Source organism: Puntigrus tetrazona, chromosome 8 (genome assembly GCF_018831695.1).
Source record: "Puntigrus tetrazona isolate hp1 chromosome 8, ASM1883169v1, whole genome shotgun sequence".
In the NCBI taxonomy this organism is placed as follows: Eukaryota; Metazoa; Chordata; class Actinopteri; order Cypriniformes; family Cyprinidae; genus Puntigrus; species Puntigrus tetrazona.
The window spans coordinates 9,076,232-9,096,014 of NC_056706.1; the positions used below are offsets into that span (position 1 = coordinate 9,076,232).

The 19,783-nt window shown below is 37.6% G+C and overlaps 1 protein-coding gene across 2 annotated transcripts in view; it reads left to right on the forward strand.

Annotated features, from left to right (window-relative positions):
* Positions 1 to 19,783, forward strand: part of LOC122350046 (zinc finger protein GLIS1) — a 70,235-nt gene that overhangs the window by 36,633 nt on the left and 13,819 nt on the right. For both annotated transcript variants that reach the window (XM_043246228.1, XM_043246229.1), the window contains exons 5-8: positions 6,558 to 6,719; positions 8,882 to 8,992; positions 10,345 to 10,513; positions 15,262 to 15,418. In XM_043246228.1, coding sequence (XP_043102163.1) covers positions 6,558 to 6,719; positions 8,882 to 8,992; positions 10,345 to 10,513; positions 15,262 to 15,418 — 599 coding nt within the window. The remainder of the gene's footprint in view (positions 1 to 6,557; positions 6,720 to 8,881; positions 8,993 to 10,344; positions 10,514 to 15,261; positions 15,419 to 19,783) is intronic.

The window sequence follows — 19,783 nt, forward strand, 5'->3', positions numbered from 1 at the left end:
TGTGTGGAGTCACTTAGAAACTCCAGCAAGTGTAATTCCTAAATCGAATATATATATAAAAGGAAAAACTCAGACTCCGGCATATTAAAAGTGGCGTGTTTCTCGCACCAGCCGGATAAAGAGGAAGTTTCTGAGCGATTAAAGTCAAAGTATCTGTCACTTTACCCCGCACTTGTGCCACCGCTGCTGGGAAGCGAACGCTAGCAGGTGTCAGTGAGTAGATGGGGACTGACGGCCGTTAATGGACGCTGAGATCGCTGTGCGTCAAACGCTGGATTTGCCCCTCCGCAGGCATGAACACACTGTACATATCATGTTGAGGAGTTTCATTGCATCTCACTGTGTCCTGGTTCATGTTGCACGATAATTGATGGCTCGGTGGTATTGTAAAGGCATCGGGGCGAGTGTAATACTCTCTAATTAGCTATTAGAGATACTTAGAACGGAGAGAGTGAGAGGCCGGTTACTGGAGTGACAGATTGTGCTTGGTGTCCATCAGCGCTTTGAGAGCTTGCACAGTACGGCCAGAGAAACCGAGCACGCTGTTTGGCTTCTTTGGTGTTTGGTTTAACAAAGAAAACACGGATTAAATAAATTTGACACTACGTTAATGGTGCCAGGTCTTTAGGCCTGTAAAATGTAGGGTAGGATGAGGGAAGATGCCCTACTTAAGAGTTTATTAGTTTTACTAGTGAAGACTAGCATGTGCATATGTTATTAAAGGGATAGTTCACACAAAAATTTTAATTCTGTCATGAATTACTCGTGTTGTAAGGCCTTGATTTATCTTCAGAACACAAATTAAGATATTTTTGATGAAATTCTGAACTTTCTGAACCTACATAGACCGCAAGGCAACTACCAGGTTCAAGGCCCAGAAAAGTAGTAAGGGCATCGGTGAAATAGTCCATGTGACATCAGTGGTTCAACCTTTGTATTTTTTTGTGTGCAAAGAAAACAAATACTTTATTCATTGTTAACGTTATTTAACAGTTTCTCACAAGAATTTCACATATTCACAAGAGTATCATTTAGACTTATTAAGTGTAATTCAAATTAAATACAATCCAACAGATATGCTACTGTTCTATTTTTTTATGAATATACTCATCAAGAATGCATTTTTACGAAAATACATTAAAAACAGTAATATTGTATTTAAAATTCCTTTTTAAATATATAATAACTATATTTTGTATATATTTTAGAATGTAATTTGTTTCTGTGAGTTGATTAGTAACATGATCCTTCAAAACTTTTAATAATTGATTTAGCTTTATTATTATTATCAAAGTATTATAACTCACAAAGGTCCTGCATAGTTACTGAAAACAGTATTTGTTTAATTCTTTGATTGATACAAAGTTGATATTTATAGCATTTATTTAAAATTATCTTTTTTTTTTTTTACTTTAATTGTAAACATTGTAAATGTCTTTTTTTTATCAAGTTAATGTGTCCCTGTTGAATAGCAATATCACTTTCAGTCTATAATAGTTTTGAATTGTATTGTACATCTGAATTACACTTTATATTTCTGTGAGTAATATACAGTCCTATATTCTTAACTGAAAGAATGCTCTGGCAACAGACTGTGAATTTAGACTCAATTATTTCACACAACTTGACATGAGGTTTAATTTCAGGAAATATAGTAACTATTAAGAAAATTTGACCTTCAGCCTAATTTCTGAGAAGAGAGATTTTTGTTATTTTTAATTTGAGACTAAATGTGGTGACATCTTTGGTGAAATTAGATTCAGTTGCACAACCAGCATTTTCACATTGTTTCAATAGACTCCAGCATAAAAGAAAAAAAACATTCCATACAGCATCAACCACTATTTTAAAATTAGAATGGATTGTCTTGGTATGAAGCCCAAAACATGACCATGCATTTCAAAAGGGTGCTTAGAGATATATAGATTACTTTTACTGGACTAATCTATTTTCAGGATGTTTAAATGAGCACGCCACCTAGTCATAAATCCAGATTACTGCAGCAGGTGAGGGTTGCCAGATAAACTTCATGCTGGAGTTACAGGTTAAAGGCTTTTAGGAAGGAAGAGAACATGCAGAAACAACAGCTGACCTGGAAGAGGACCTTCACCTGTCTAAATATAAATTTATTTCTAGGTCAAAAGAAGATCACAGCTAGTTTTGGTGGATACTTTGTCTCCTGGATGGTAACACTTTGACGGTGTGCCTCAGAACGACACTGGGTTAAGTGCTCCCATAAAGACCCATATGTTTCCTGCGTGTTCTCGTTCAGGATTCCCACATGTAGCATAAGTTGCTAATGCACGACTTCCATAGCGACGAGGTCAGAATCCATAATACACCTTCAATTCAATTTCCTTCAAAAACGTCTCTCAGAGTGGGGTGGGGGTGCGTAATGACTACACGAGAGGCCCAATTTAGTCATCATAGGTTGCTTCCTGTGAAGGTCCCATCTACAGTCTACATGGGTTTCAATCTGGTTTCACCAGTGTTGCATGAGAACAAAAAAGGCTGTTCGGAGCAATTTTGCTAGTCATTTACATGACTACTTCCTCTACCGGTTTATCGGCCAAGCCTCCGATCCCATCTGGACAACATTTGTCAGCTGAGGATTTGTGTACGCATCACATCAGGTATAAATCAAATGTTTTGAAATTGGAAAGCAATGGCCGAAAGAGCAACAAAGACAAATCAAAGATTCGTGAGAATAATTGAATGTGAATTCCCATCAGCTTTGTTCCAAAAATATGTTTTTCAAAAAAAAAAAAAAAAGCGAAAGAAAAATTAACCAGATCTTTGATTCATATTAGGCCTCCTATTAGCAACAGATGAAGCTGGCTGCTAAAACGAGTGGCGTTTGGATGTGGAAATGATATGTGTAAACTATGTAATGCGAATGTTTTAGCTAAGCTGTGTTTAATTTTGTACCCTGATGAAGTGCATGAGAAACCTGTCTCCCCTTAGCTGTCTCATTGAATCATATGGATATAATTTCATCCATTTACGTTTTTCTGCTCTTTGCTGTGGTTGCCAGGGGGCATTTGGAAACAGGCAGATTAAAGGCACATGTTCACTTTCGCCTGTAGTTTTTAGCCACTCCGTCTGAGCTCCGCTGTTCTCCGTGCCGAAAGACGTGTCGGCGGTTTCTCTTTTACAGGTCACAGTTACTCCAGGCGCTCAGCGGTAAACCTCGTAACACCTCTCGTTCTCCAGCAGGAACCAGAATCGATTTCGTACAAGTGCTGATCACAGAACATCGCCATAACCTGCAGACATTGCATATCTGAGAGCGCCGAGGCAATTTGGATGTCACAACGAATCACAGAAAACGTGCCTGGGTGTAAGAAAAGTCATGGTGCTCATTAAAATTCGCCTTTCAGCCCACTAATTACAAGTAATAATGTATTTAATGCTTGTTAGCTGCTAAAGGTTTTAATGTCAGAATAAACGCAAGCCTGAGGGAAGGTGAGATTGGTAGTTACAGTATAATGGGGAAATATGTTTTATGTTTCAGAGCACCTCTGAATGTTAACGGGAACAGCGGTGGACCTTTGACTCCATGGGAAAGAATGTGGCCTGAATGCAATTCCCATAATAAGCACATTTTCTTTTCCTCTCAGTTTATTTCATTCCATCCGAGCGCAGTGTGACGTCAACGAGTGACACGACGTGGCCTTATTTTTACGTGTGCCATAATGCCTGGCTTGTATTCTACAGGTATTTAAGGGTATTAATGAACTGTTTTTTCTTCCGAGTGCTTGTGTACACTGTGGGCTTTTAGCTGCCCGATGCCTCGTTGGACGTTTTCGGCTGCAATCATGCTTCATTTCCCATGTAGTCATCAGTTTAGGGTCCGCGTGGCCCGCAATCATCCGTGATTGGCTGTGCGCCCCTGACAAAATTGTCAGCCCGAACTGTCACTCTGTGTGTATACAGCAGATCCTGAGGCCCACTTCGGAAAGATGGCGTCAAATGACTTACCACCATCCACTTTCAATGGTTATCTCTCTATTTACCCACACACAGGCCTTCAGAGGGGAAAGCTAAACACATTTATGGCAATTAATGTGATTAGCGTGCTAAACTGTTTTTACAAATAAAATCAAAGGGTTGTGAAGACTTAGGAGCTGTCATAGTTGGTTTATAGCGGTTGGTTTAAAATGCAACGTATATTTAGCATGTTTGGAGTCTCACTTTTCTCTCAGATTTTTATGATAAACGTCTGTGTGTATCACATTCCTCGGTTAACATTTGGGGATGTTGTGATAGATGTTGACGTCAGTTGTAAAACCGGTTGCGTTAGAATTATTTGGAAAATAAAGTTCAATGCTTGGCAAATACAGATGCATTTTTGCGCTATTATATAAAAGAGAATGCTGCGTTCCATAAAAGTAGAAAAAAAAGCCAGAGATAAGTGGAGAGACAATGACAGAGACATGAGAAGTGAGAGAAAGAAATTCCCCCCAGTCATGTGGATTTAACTCTGGCAGATTTTGTGTTTGCATGGCATCCCAGAATGCATAGCTGTGTTTGAATGGTATCCCAAAATGCTCTGCACCTCGCTCCATTGGCAGCCGATCCTCACGCTAATGGAGGGCTTTACGCGATTAGCAGGATTCTCTCTGTGGACCCATAAATTCAATTTAGCCTGAAATTTGTATTATGTTAAAGAAAGCAGTGAAAGAATGATTATTTCCCCTATACATAAATACACACATTTTAGGACATACATAATCGCACCGTTTGTTTTGAAAACTCAGGTTTTCGAGACATATTTTAGGAGTCAGTACAGGGCATATATCTCTAACTTGCCTGGATTTCTGAGACTTTATTAAGCTCTGTGTTGTGGATATGTTCAGACGGTTTTCATGCTGTGGAATAATACAAGCACAAGTTGACATTGTGAGGTTTGCGTGACCAAAAGCCCCATGCTGTGTCTCAACCACTGTGTCGCGCCATTGTGTAAAATTAATGTGTAAAAGTGCTTGGCCAATTGCAGTTTGGATTGATGTTCCTTTCACAAACCCCACATCTTAAATATTAAGATTATCTGCAATTAATTCAACTTTAACTACTTGACATAAGAGCTCCAACAAAACTTTCTTTTGTAGATAAATTCTGTTTTATGTAATATATAAACTTTTATGTACTTTAATAAGAAGTTTGGTTTATGGATGTTGATACTATAAAACTTTTGGCACTTTTGAGCTTGGACACATTAAATTGATCAAATGTGGATGCAATTTTTTTATTTATAATAATACATAAAATGTAAAATAATACAAGATCAAAGAATCCTGAAAAAATATTTATCACAGATTCCACAAAAATATGAGACAGCACAACTTCTTTATTTTTTAAATCGTACATAAAATTGAACACCATGTTAGTATATTACAATGATTCTTCAAGCATTATGTGACACTGAAGACCTGTGTAATGACTGAAAAAAATTACATTACCATCGTTTAATTCTAAAAAAAGGTAATTTTTTATGGCTTTCATGGACTTTATGTTTATTCTAAATAGAAGCAAATTAGGAATATTTCCACATGTTTTGACAAGATGTAAGCTGCTTGAGAAGCAAAACTTCGAAAAACTGAGGCATTTGTATTTCTTGAAAAATGGAGAGAAATAATTTTCACAATAAAAAATGTAATTGCTTTCTCATTCTTTATATTATCATAGTTTTACACATAATAGATCTTTTTTATTATTGTTTTTTGTTTTTTTTAGTCTGATGTGACATTTCATTTGTGCAGAACCAAAGTGCAAATGCAAATCCAGTTTTATCTGTGCGTGTAAATTTTACTTTTTTCCTTGTTTCCACTTGCTTTTAATGTACCTTATAAGAATTCTGCACACACAATTGCACACACACACACACACACACACACACACTGTATAATCCAGGTCACTCAATATATCCCGACCGTGGCAGTCTAAGGTTTCGCCTGGTATTAAATGGCCTGGCCTCAATAGCAAGCCTTTTGCAAGTGATTGAAGGAGGCCAGAGCCCGAATGATATTCTGAGGGCCCATTAGAAGAATGGAAGGCTCTTTCCTTCAGTGAAACTGGAGCTGCGATAGAAGCGGGGGCCTCAGTTAGAGGTCAGTGGACAATAGAGAGCAAAGCTGCCATGTCAGGTTTCACTCTCTCTGACACCTCTATAATCTGCCACCCTGTCCCACCCGAGGCTCCTGATTGGAGAGCTATTGACATTTTGGGGGCGGAGCTTCAGGATTGTATAGGATGTATGAGGCCCTTAAATTACAAGACAGCATGCGCTATTAGTACGTCCAGGGCCTCATTACACAGATGCCTTAGAGATAGATTGCAGAGGGCCATCCTGTAATGACTGTCTACAGATTCTGATTGGCCAGACCAGTGCTGGCACGAAAAATAAGCTGAAACACAAATATGAGTTGCTTTTTCTGATTCAAATGTTCACCTGAAAGCTTTTCATGTTCACATTCATGCACATAATAAAAACTATCATCCTTCAAAAAAGCTGGGATTTTTATAAAACCTATGTTTTAATGTCATCTGTCTCTTAGTTTGAAGGGTGTAACAAGGCTTTCTCACGGCTGGAGAATCTGAAGATTCACCTGCGGAGTCACACAGGAGAGAAGCCGTACCTGTGCCAGCATCCAGGCTGTCAAAAAGCATTCAGCAACTCTAGCGACAGAGCAAAGCACCAGCGCACACATCTGGACACTGTGAGTAAATGAATACAACCGACCCTAACCTGCCATAGCTGCAACTCAAAAAAGACACTGCTCTTTACTAACACCATCCTAAATACAGAAATCAGCAGTGTTGGGGAAATACAAACTAATAGTCTAATTTGACTAAATGCTTAATACATTTAAGTGTCTCAGTATTTTTCATTGGCAAGACTGTTTTTAGTGAATCGGTTCGTCTTAAACAGTTCTCCTTCTGATTCCTTCTAGTGAATCAATTCTGCCTAAATCATTCTCTCTCTATGCAGCACTGAAAATATATTATAATAAATCAGTTTATCCTAAAGTTTCTCACTTTGGTATGTTGAGTTGGGAAGATTTTATAGTTAAAAGTTCATTCTAGTGATTTGGTTGTTTCTTATATATAGCATTGGAAGCTCTGATTCATTCATATACTTTTTGATTTTGATTTTGATTTTTTCTGCTTTTCTTAGTAGGGTTGCTAAAGTATCTTGCCTTTACCGAAACTAAAGAGTGAGCTATGGGTGATCCGAGGGCCTTCAAGTTCAGAGCAAAAATCCCAAGCACTTAAGTCCCCAACCAAATGGACCTTACAAGCAAACACATAAATGTGCAGTTTGCTAACTTTCTTTGACCCAAATGTTAATTTTGCATGCACAAAACAGCCATAAGGTTATGTCTCTGTGGGTTGATGAGGGGAAGCACGTTGTATCATACGTCGTTTAACACCATGCTCCGTTTGTGATAGCAACGACACATGGCAGAGAGAGATAGAAAAAGAAACAGAGAGAGAGGCAGACACGACTTGCATCCCACTCCAACAATGTGAGGAAAAATAAAAGCTCACTAACTGGCAGAACCCTGTGCTGTATCACATCTCAGTACAGCTCCCGCACTGCGCTACTACCACACTGCCACGGCCAATTAGCCCCCCGACTCCAGATGCCCAGCACTGCACATTAACTCTCCTGTGCTCTCTGTCACTGCCTTCCCACACGCCTCATATACAGTGAAAAAATCACTCCCACTGTAATGATATTTATTCTTGACGGCCTTTTTTCCTTTTTCCATTCGCGAGCTTTCTCGTTTTCTGTTTTCAGTGCGTTTAGATGGCAGGGGGATTATATGGCATTGCACAGTGAAAACAAATAAATGCGCAGAGACGAGCTGCCCCGTGAGCGGCTTGTAAAAACAGCGTTATTTAGAGAACGAGGGAATGTAGGAAAAGAGAGCTAATAAAGGAAGCCTATCCACTTTCACTTTAATGACTGCCTCTGTTTTAGAAAAAAAGAGCAGTGTAAAATGCATGGGAGAAAATCACCTCTGCATGTTTTGGACCGAGTGAGAGTGTTTCAGTAAAGTTTACCGCTGAGACTCATGGGTACATTGATATATATATATCTCAAAATGTGTATGTTTAAATATTTCAAGGCTGAAAAAATGCTAGTTAGTATAGTGTGTTTGTACAGTACCTGTATGCCTGTCTGACATTTACCGAACAATCTGTATTCTTCTTTTCTTCTTCCTATGTCCTCTCAGCTGAAAGGTAGGATACTGTCTTTCCTCTTAAACTTTGACTATACATAAACTCTCAAAATAAACAGTTATTGCACTTGTGTTTGTCCATTTAAACACATTTGTGTTTAAATGGACAAGTTGTGTTTAAAGTGTAAATATTAACAGATTTAACAGAAATTTAAATCAGGAAAGAACTTGTCTGACCTATTTAGTGCAGAATACTAAATATTTATTACTATTTATTATCTACCAGATTTAAACTAAAATTTCAGTTCCCGGCTTGAAATGTAGACATTGAATAGATATTTAATTACACGCTTTTTTTTAATTTAGTGCATTTAAGAATTTAATCCATTTTAAAAATTAAATCAGAATTATTCACTATATAGACTTTTAATTTTAAAAACACAACATTTGTTTTGGGAGTTCAAAATAGTTGCTTGTCTAAATTGTGATGTATGTTTAGTTTCCATGTCTGTTCATAAACGCTGTGCACTGTATTTAATGTCCATTCTAAACTATAATTATAACTATTCAATTATAAACGCTGTCGTAATGTAACGATTTTGTGGTCTTTGTGTCCATAGCAGCGTGTCCTCTTTGTGGCTGAACTGCGTATAATTACAATTCTCAGACTCATTGTGCATTTCCTGTTTCAGAAACCATATGCATGTCAGATCCCGGGCTGCACTAAACGCTACACAGACCCCAGTTCCCTCCGCAAGCATGTGAAGATCCACTCCGCCAAAGAGCAGCAGGTGCGTAGGAAGGTAAGGATAAAAAGGTATTATCTCTCTCTCTCTCTCTTCAAATCATCTCATCAGCCCATCAGAGTACAATTAGCTCTTTGGCACTAGCCATCAGCCTTGAGAAACGTTTCTAGTAGATATTTTTCATGGTCAGTTGTGTCTTTTTCACGGCTTGGTGCAGTTGGTTCTACTTAGGTTTGTCTTTGAAAATCATTTCCCCAACAATAGATCAACTCTGACCACATTTCAGCATCTACATGGTGAAGAGTGCATTCCTCATTAAAGTGGGTAATTATAAGCAGAATGGTTTCATTGTTGCACTGGTCTAAACGACAGCTGACTGATGCGTTCTTCTTGCTTGCCGTTGTAAGCGGAAACACATGTGAGCGTGTACCATTGTTAATAAGCTGTGCAGTGCTATACCCCAGTGGCCAGATGTTGTGGGCCGATGTCAAACAAACACTTCCACTCCATCTATCGCGAGCGACGCCTGTTATAGCACGCTGCGGCAAAGCACCAAAACCTTTGACGAATGGCTGGGAGCTTGCACCAAGATCTCGACTGAAAAACGTGCGGTTGGTGCTCTTTTGCCAGTTTGCGTGTAATTAAAGCGTGTTTGTTTTATATCTAATTCGCAACTTTTGGAGCTTTTATTTTGAAAATCTTAATTGCAGTGGAATTAAAATGACATAACGCGTTCACGTTGCATGTCATGGCTCATTTCGGCTATTGTTTATTCCAATGAATCGTCTCCAGATTCAGTCCACTCATCACGAATTCATGTGACCGAAGATAATTTTCCAGTTAAACATAATTCCATGCTACAATCCGAGCTTTCAAAGTCAGTCTAAAAGTCCTAAACACATATGACTTACCAAACTCTAAACAAATGTCGCATATAACGCATGATTACTGCCAGAACTTTGATTTTGTTGCTTTGCGAAGGGAAAAATCAGCCTTGCATGCTAATCTCACCAGCAAAGGAGACCTCTCTGTAGCTGGTAACGTGGCATCCCAACCTGTACTCGGGGCGATGGATGTGTATGTGGGGTATGTCTTTCCCCTCATCCCCTCATGTTTCCAATCAAAGGTTCCTGTTTGTGGTGAAAAATCGTTCCTCTCTAAGCTTGTCATTTCCTTTGCTGGCTGGTGTGGGATGTCACCGCAGACTGATGTGTTTTTTTAGTATTATTATTATTTAAGACTTTTGTTTGGGCCCAGTCCATTTCACACAAGTGCGACTCTTTTCATTTCTTCTTTGACACCATCACACTCTGGAACAGGCGTTCCACATGTTTTTAATGTGCATTCCTCCTTTCAACATTCTATTTTTATTGCTTAGTCTTTTAATTGCTTATATTTTTGATCGACAGCTAAGGGCCTGCCCCCATTTAGAACCAGAAGGTCTGAGCGAATGCCTGTCAATCCAGCATCTTCATGGCCCTGCCCCTTCCCAGCATCCCCACTGTCCTGCCACATCCCAGCACTCTCTGAATGGGAAAGAAGGCCGTTCCCCGGCGCTCAACCAGGAGATATTCACAGGTACAGCTTATTTTATCCTCTCTATGCACTCTCTTTTGACAGTGATGTATAAAAAGAAACTGGCTGGAATGGAGGAATGGATATTTAGTTTCAATCATGGATTATATTTGTAATTAGTAGTGCTCGCTAAAACAAGCAACACTATTATTTTTGCTCATACCATGAGTATTAAACTTGGGTGCAGCTCTGTTTGTACTATGAACACAATGTCTCAAGTCAGGTGGCTTGTTACTATAATGCTGCTTCCCAGTTCACCTACTTATACTTCGCCTTGAAAGTATATACTATCTTTGGTGAAGTTTTGTCTCGTTTAATTTCCTTCCATACCGGAGATATCAAAACCGATTACCTACACACACCTGTAGGTGATAAACGACCAAAAAGCAGGTCCAACACCAAAACAAAAGAGAGTCAATCCCACAAACTGGACGTACTTGCGAATGAATGAAAAATAGATTTATTCTGTTCTATTATGATCTTTATCAGGCATATTTCAGGCATAAGTCTATTTTGGTAACCCTTTAATATAAGGATCCATATTTGTTTTCTATTAGTATTTATAAAGCACATATTCTGCGTGATCGTATTTGATTTTTTCCCTAATCCTACCCAATACCTAACGTTAACAACTACTTTGCCAAATAGTAAGCAGTAAATTAGGAGTTACTGAGGCAGAAGTCATAGTTTAAGGTTTGTTAATAGTAAGAATCTGACCTTAAAATAAAGTGTGATCGCTATATTTGATACATTTGCAAGTACATATAGAGAGCAAGATTTTATTTTACTTCTTTAAATGAAGTAGTACATGGCATTAAGGTCTTTCATACTGAGAACATTCTTCGTTTGGATAGTGTTGGATGCGTATTAATACATTTGACAGTAGTTTTTAACACTTTATATTTGTGGTTGTAGTTCTATGGGCAATATTAGCCATTAGAGTGTATTTTCTGGGATGGACAGCATGTTCAATTTAAACAGGCTGATGTTAAAAAAAAAGAGGCAAAAAAAAAGTCTCTTATCAGACTGCTTTATTTTTTTCCGTAACTTTCCGTAACACCCTTGCGACTTTGCATTATGAGTCCTAGATGGTCACCACTCTGATATTTTCTTATTTTCATATTTTCTTCTCAATGTAGTTTTAGTTCTAAATACGTTTAAATAATCCTAATAATAATATCTTAAATGTTTTTAAATAATTACATTAATGATTCTAAAGATTATGTTGATTGTAATTTTATACAATATTAACTGCTGCTTTCCAAACCTTGAGAGAAATGATTGTATATCTTGGTCTATAAAATCCATTACTGCTTGTTTTTGTAGGAGCATACGTGCTGTCTAATTTATGTATCCTGGGATGTTTTGTAGAGATGGGTAGAGGATTGTTCCCTCCACCCTAGAATGTACCAAAACCCAGATGTTGTTAAGTGTACATTCACTTGCAGAACCATTTATGTGATCCAAAACCAATAAGCTACGATTTAACAGCTCAAATGGACATGACAGAATAAAGGGGATTGTAATGTTATGAAGACCATATGCTGTGATAATATTGCAAACAGCTGCAATGCACGATCTGCGTTAGATGTGAATTTTCCCATGCTACTTCCAATGTTATGCAATTCATGCTAAATCGGACCTAGAGCATACTTACCTTAAAATACCCTGCTATGACTCAAGACTCTTTCATTTAGAGAGGGAGGTCAGAGGTTAAGATTTTGCATGTTTTGTATTTTGTTTGTTTTTTGTTAGTTAAACCACAGTAGTTATGATCCTCCCTGTAAGTAATTTTTCTTGTTCTGCTGCTTGTTCTTGTTATAATGCTGGACATATTGTAGCGCGATAGTTAGCAGAGGAGATTTCAGGAAAAGGCAAAACCTAGAATACTAAAGGGGTATTAAGTTCACCCAAAATGAAAATTCTGTTATCATGTACAAACATTTACGTCACCCCAAACCTTTTTCTTTCATGGAACACATAAGGAAACTTTCTAAACACTGTGTTCCCCCTTCTCATCTATGCAATTAAAATGAATGGGGATTGAAGCAATCATGCTTCAAAAAGGACGTGAAAGCACCATTAAAGCATCATAAATGTGATCCATGTGACTATATTCTGGTCTTCTAAAACCAGATGATGGTTTTTGTGAGAAACAGACTGAAATGTAAGTTTTTATTTACTGATAAGCGCAGAATGTTAAAATCAATCTCCCCAAAACCAGAAGACATTTATAATAATAATAATAATCAACATTATTGTATAAATATTAAAAATAATTGTATATAATTTAATTATGTGATGTATTATTTAGCATTATCACTTTTGAATTGTTAACCCCAGTTGGCATTGATTAATGACTTACATCATACGTCTGTTTCTTACACATCATGCCTGAAAGATAGCATATAGATTTACTATGCTTTTGCTTTTTCCACCATATTTTAGTCTCTTTAGTTGTAACTGCACAGACAAACCAGAGCATGGAAAACAGTCAAAATTTCGTCTTTAGAATTCTGTGGAAGAACATTTGCTGTACAGGTTTTAAATGGTATGCGAGTGAATGATGACAGAACTTTGATTTTTGTGTGAACTGTTCCTTTAAGAGCAGAAATTCAGGCAAGAGGAAGGTAGAGCAGACCCTAAATGTCCGTGTGAGAGTAATTTCAAGGACAATTGCAGAACTCCCCATCATTAAAGCATCCTTGCACAAAACACACTTTGCAGTGCAACAGCTTAAATCACCACCAGCGTGTGCCAGGGAAAAATAGACGTCCTGGCTTGCACCGTCTCTCCCATTCACTCGGTTCAAAGGGGATAAGTTGTTGCTTCAATGTGCAAATGTCTTTAGCCTGAAGGACCTGTTATGTTACTGTGGCTGTTTGTTCTTGTTTAGAGGAGAAGTTGTGGTTGGGTCTGGCCAAGATGCCTGCATTTAATGTTCCTGATGTTTCTGCCTCTCCCTATGCTTTGTTCCGGGGCCAGTAGAAAAAGTAAAGCAAAGTGGAGAGTGGGTACCTCTGTCATTTCGTAATTTGCACGTATAAAGTGCATTCTAGTGCTCTGTTGTATCTTTGTGAAGGTTTGGTTACTCTATACAATCTCTGTGGGAATTTGAACATATGCTATATAAGTATATACTGTGATAAGGTTAATGATAATGACTAATTTGTTATTGTTTATTTGTGTGTGCATTTGCATGTGCATGTACTGTATGTGTATATTCATATATATATATATATATATATATATATATATATATATATATATATATATACACACACACACACACACACACACATATATATATATATATATATATATATATACATACAGTATATCTAAATATTTGTAAAAAATGATATATTAAATGCCCTTATACATGGTATTTATATTGTTCTTTATTTATACATATATATTTAAATATATGTAAATATTTTCAAAATATATGCTGTATGTATATGTCTTTATATATACATAATAAATAAACACATACATCATGTAAACAAAAACATTTATTTTGGATGTGATTAAGCATGATTATTCATTTGACAGCACTAATATATATATATATATATATATATATATATATATATATATATATATATATATATATATATATATATATATATATATATATATATATATAATTGCCTTGTAAAAACATTTTTACAAACACCCTAATAGGAATTCATTCATGAAAACCTGTACTCATAATTGAACACATATTAATGAATGTGCTGATTATTTAGAAATTGACGATCACTCTCAGCCATTAGAGTCTGATTCTGCCTCCTGGTGCACCCTCCCCTCTCTCCAGCAGATAACAACTAAAGCAATCATGGCCATTACTTGTTGAATGCTTCCCAGTCTGGTAGCAGATGTTAGGGCTAAAGGGGAAAGCATTTAAGGACTTTGATTGATGATTTCGGGTAATGAATCAAGTTTGTAACCAGTTCAGAAAACTGTCAGATGGGCCCCGCTTTTACCGTAGAGCAGTTGAAGAGGAGCACAAAGAGAAGGGCTGCTGGGACGAGACGCTGACGATCGTCAATGCACAGCCGAGCCTCCAGAGGGCTTCTGGGAAAACAATTACTGGGCAAATTCAGAGGAACACATTAACAGCCGGAGCAACCGGGAACAGTGTCTGCCTGTCAGTCTCTCAGGCTGCACAAGAAGTCCGGGGACGGTAGAACCCCCTTTACAGAACAAGCGACTATCATTTTCATCTGGCCCGGGTTTGCGTACAGTAGTATAATCTATGGCGGGGATGACATTTGGAGCAGTTGGATCTCTGATCTACACTGTTATTTCCATTATAAACTGCGGATGAAGTTGATGACTACGCTGTTTTTCGCTTCAAGGTTATGTGTCCTTGGCTAAAGATCCAGTCTACCTGTTCCTTTCATTTCAATACAAGTAGCTTCAAGTAGATCTGTCTCTACTTATTAGTTCTTCCATTCCATTAAAATAGAACCGATCTGTCAAAGATGTTACGTTCAAAACAGCAACAGTCAGTCAAATCCATTCCGTACGGCAACATAAATCATGTACAGTAAATTGCTAACAGCACAGAACAGGAACATTTAATTTCATCTAAAAGAGCCGTGGTGAGTTTGTGTTGTCATAACAAGCGCTTGTTGCCATTAAGGGCTGTTTTGTGGAGATTTAATTTGGTCAATGTGCCGTTCTTGAGGGCTCCTTGAGGTTTATCAGGCATGTTTTGCGCATTAGTTTTGTTTGTCTTCCAGGCCTCTACGCCGGCTCCAGCACGACACACAATGGAGGCCCACTTGAGCTGCTTTCTTCTGGACCTGACCTGCCCCCCAGGCAGCCCCGCCTGGACCGCGACATTGGCAGCCCCCACCATCTCTCCCCGCTGTCTGGCCTCGAGAACACCCGGGAAGGGTGAGTACCTAACCCTTTCCCAACGTCACGTTTATTCCCAGTTGCTCTGACATACACACAGGGTGGATGAGATCAATGTAGATGACGTCAGAATGGATGAAGGTTGTCATCACAGTAACAGATACAGTATCACTGTAGGCATAGCTACACACTCTGGCTCTGTTCCAGTGAGTGACAGAAAGGCTGCTATATCTCTGGAAGATGTCTAATTTTTTGACGAAAGTTGGCATTGCATGGATCCTTTGAGGTGATCCCACCGTGCATTGCCGTATGCTCTGTGAACGATCTGAGACGTCTGATGAAGTTAGAAAATAAATGATGATGAAATGTTATACTTTAGTATAATTAACAAGTAATTATATAATGATTCACTTAATAGTCACTTGTTTCATCCTGAATGAATCATTGTTTCAGTGAATCAGTTCAGGGAATTTGACTCACTCGTAATGGCAGTCAGTTGTTTCTCTCTGGGAAAAATCAGTGGCTGAATTCAGAATAGCACACTTGCACATAGTTTTTACCATGATTGAACTTGTAGTACAAGAACTAGACAAAATGCTCAATTAAGCCATTGTTTTTGAATGGATAATTAAGTTAATTAAGTTTCATTCTTAAAGGAATAGTTCACCCAAAAAAATGAAAATTGTATCATTACTAATCCTCATTTAGTTCCAAATCTGCATGCATTTTTTTGTTCATAGAAAAAGTATTCATTTTTGGATGAACTATTCATGAGCTGCAAAGTTCATGATATGAAAAGTTTATATTTTGGTATTGTGAGTCCCCAACAACAGGTTGACATGCCTGCAAATTCCAAAAAAAACACTTTCATTGTCTTAAATAAATATGCATTTATTTTTACCTTTCTTGCTCAATGACTCCAAAACTAATAATTTTTCCAAGATCCTCCTTTGAGTAATCCTTATCTGCGGTGATTGGTCTGATTGGTCTCATTTTCATTTCATCTCGCCTGTAATGCTTGATAGATGCTTGATGCTATTTTTGCTGCTCTGAAAGTGGCATTTAGTGGAAAAGAATGAATTTTCATTTGTGATTCAGAGTCGACTCTTACACTTTTACCCTATACTTTACACACTCCGTGAAAAGTAATTTTCTTTCCAGACTTGTTTTAGTCTGGCATGAATGAGTGGTTTTTAACTTGTCACCGAATAAATTGTTTATTGACTTGCTTATAAAGAAAATTCACTTGTTTCATTCCTGAATGAATCCATGTCTTGGAATACATCATTCTTAAAGTCAGTGTCACTTTTTTTTTTTTTTGGAATGAATCAGTGGCTGAATAGCATACAACCCTTGCTATTTTTGGCATATAAAGACATAATTCAAATACTACAAATAGCAAGTGGTGTGCTAGTATGCTTTTCTAAATTAATCCACTGTTTTTAAATAAAAAAGCTATTTTAATGAATCAATTGCTCAATTGACCCACTCATAAAGAGACATTTTGTGGTATTTTGTTTTGAACTAACTGATTACAGAATAGCACACTGCTGTAACTGTTTTGACCATAAAATGTGTACAAATAATAAGCAATATGCATAATTAAACCTCTGTTTTTGAAAAGTAAAGTATTATTTTTTCAGAATAAGATTTTTACTTGTTTCATTCCTGAATGAATGCATGTTTTTGAATGCTCCATTTGATGCTCACTTTTTTCTTTCTGTAATGAATCCGTGGCTGAATGCACAAATAGTAAGCAGGTCACTATTTTTTTCTTAATTCAGACACTGTTTTTAATAAATTCCTGAATAAATCAGTAATTTGAATGAGTCATTGAGTGAATGATTAATTGACTCGCTCATAAGGTATAAATCAAAGTTTTGATCTAATTGGTTGAAGGGATGTTTTATTGACTGACTCATACACACTTATTTCTTTCTGGAATGAATCAGTGGCTCAATTCATAATATGATGCTAGCATATTACTCTTACTAATATTTTGTTATGTATAATCAGTAATGATGTTTTTTCTGAATAAACCAGTCATTTGAATGAATCATAGAATAAATGATTTATTTGCTCACTCATAAAGACACTGTTCTGGTGTTTTGTTTTAAACAAAATGTTTTGGTTTAATTAGTTCAAAACATCATTTATAAACACAGCCACTTCTTTCATTCCTGAATGAATCTGTTTTAGTATGAATGAATCAGATGTACTGATTCATTGACAATTCAGTTATTTTTTATTTTAAAACCCAATTAAATGTGTGCTTTTTAACGTCATAAAATTGCTTCGGAATAACTAGTCACATCCGGGATCTTGTTACTATTGCAGTGCTGCAAAGTTTTTCTCATAACAGGAGATTTTCTTTGGTAATGTGCGCCGTCTAACGTGTAAGAACCATATTGATTTAGGGGCCTGGATTTATTTACCATCCAAAGCACCACCGGCAGATTTTTCCCTTGTCCATACAGAGCGTTTGTTTTCATTGTAACACGCTCCTAAAACACACACACTACGACCCATTTGATGCATGTGGCTGCGCTCTTCTCTTGCTCTGGCTTCAGTGTGTATTTATCCAGCAAATCTAGATTAAACCAATGTCACCCTAACACAACATAAACCAACTCTATGCTCTTGGTTTCAGTTTGAAGGTGTCGGTGTGGTGTAATTAAAGCAGGACTATGTTCCCAAAAAGATTTTTGAATGTACCTCTGCTCCTCTCTGTCCTCAAGCTGCATTTAGAGTTCTGGAACACTCAGAGGGGGAATACAATGAAGCCTAATATGTCCCTAACAGGACTGAGACATGTTTCTTATTAAAAACCATGATTTCCCTCTGGACCAGCCAAGTCCAGAGCTGCAAATCCAATGTGTCATCAAGACGCGCAATCTGTATAGTGACAAACAGAGATGCTGGAAATGAGAAAGAGAAAAGGAGAAAAAAAAGAACAAATCTGTTTTTTAAATGGGATTTTTCTGTTCTTTATCATAGTTAAATGAAAGCAAAAGTGCCGTGTTAAGTAAATTAACTAATTTCACCCACATCTTAGAACAGAAACTTATTCGAGAGCTTGTAAACAACATGACTCTACTGAAACAATAATGAGCTGTACTCTTGTTCTTTTTCTCTTTCGATTTGCTCAACATCATGCTAACAATGCCAAGGTTGTGGGTTTGATTCCCAGGGAAAACAAAAACACGTATACTTCGAATGCACTGTTAATGTGCACAAGTATTTTTTTTTTCCATTTTGAAATTTGATTCATAGTGACGTTTTCGTTAGCATAAGCCCATTGGATATGTCAGTTTCTAGCAAAAACACTCCGACGTCCATAAAATGTGCTCAGGCAGCAGTGAGTTGTCATGTTCTTCAAAACCTTTTTGGAAGGTGAGCTGTTTTTCCAGGTCGCGTAAAGAACGCAAAAAAAATCTTAAGAAAATTAGCGAGCCATTTTAAAGCTCCACAAACAATTACTGCTACTTGGAGAGGAATGAGAGCTGAACGTAACCAGCTCGGGGGATACGCGCGTAACTCTATACACTATTGCGCTGAAGGTCACGATGACATATTCGAGCGTACAGAGGACTCTGCTATTCGCTGAAGGTTTAAGTCTGCGAAAACGTAAGATTATACACCCCCTTCACGCGAAGCAAGAGATGAAGGTGGACATGACCTTTTTTGTAAGCAATGAGCATATGTTGAGCTTGAAATGTAGTATTTTATCCACCGAGTAAGTTTAGTGTCAGCTGTAATATTATAACTTCCCATACAGTTTTCTTGTTTGCGGAAGTCATTAGAGTTGGGGTTCCCGATCAGAAATGTATACGCACATACAGCACGCTTTATGCCATCCATCTAACGCCGCATCTCTGCCAGGACCTACAACTAACCAGGTATGAAACGTCTACTTACATTTGAAGATGGAGCATTTTGATTTACATGTTTAAAGCCTAGAGTATACACTTAGCTGCCAAAGTCAACAGCAGCTGCCGCTCTTGATTTTCCCAAATGGTTTAGCAGGACGTTAAACATTTTGACAAAATTATCTAACTTGCTTGACTCCACTGCTGCAGCCTCTGACCTCATTGCTAAATGTGTTTACCCTGGCTGAAATGGCCCATTTAGACTCCTTTTACTTTGCAAATACTAGTGTCATTTTCTGAAGCTAATATTAAAAAATATGCCAGTGAAAATACATCTAGCGGTCTCCGTTGTGTGGAGTTTGAGATGGAGGGAGGCAGAAGTGCTCAGAGGAACGTGCTCAATGGCCGCCTGGAGGGCTGAGGGGCTTAATGGGTGGCATTGGCACCTCAACGGTTTCTTTTACGTGTTTTGTAGGTGACAGTTTTACAGTAAAATTAGGAATAACTGATTCTGGTGTACCTTAATGGTAATGAG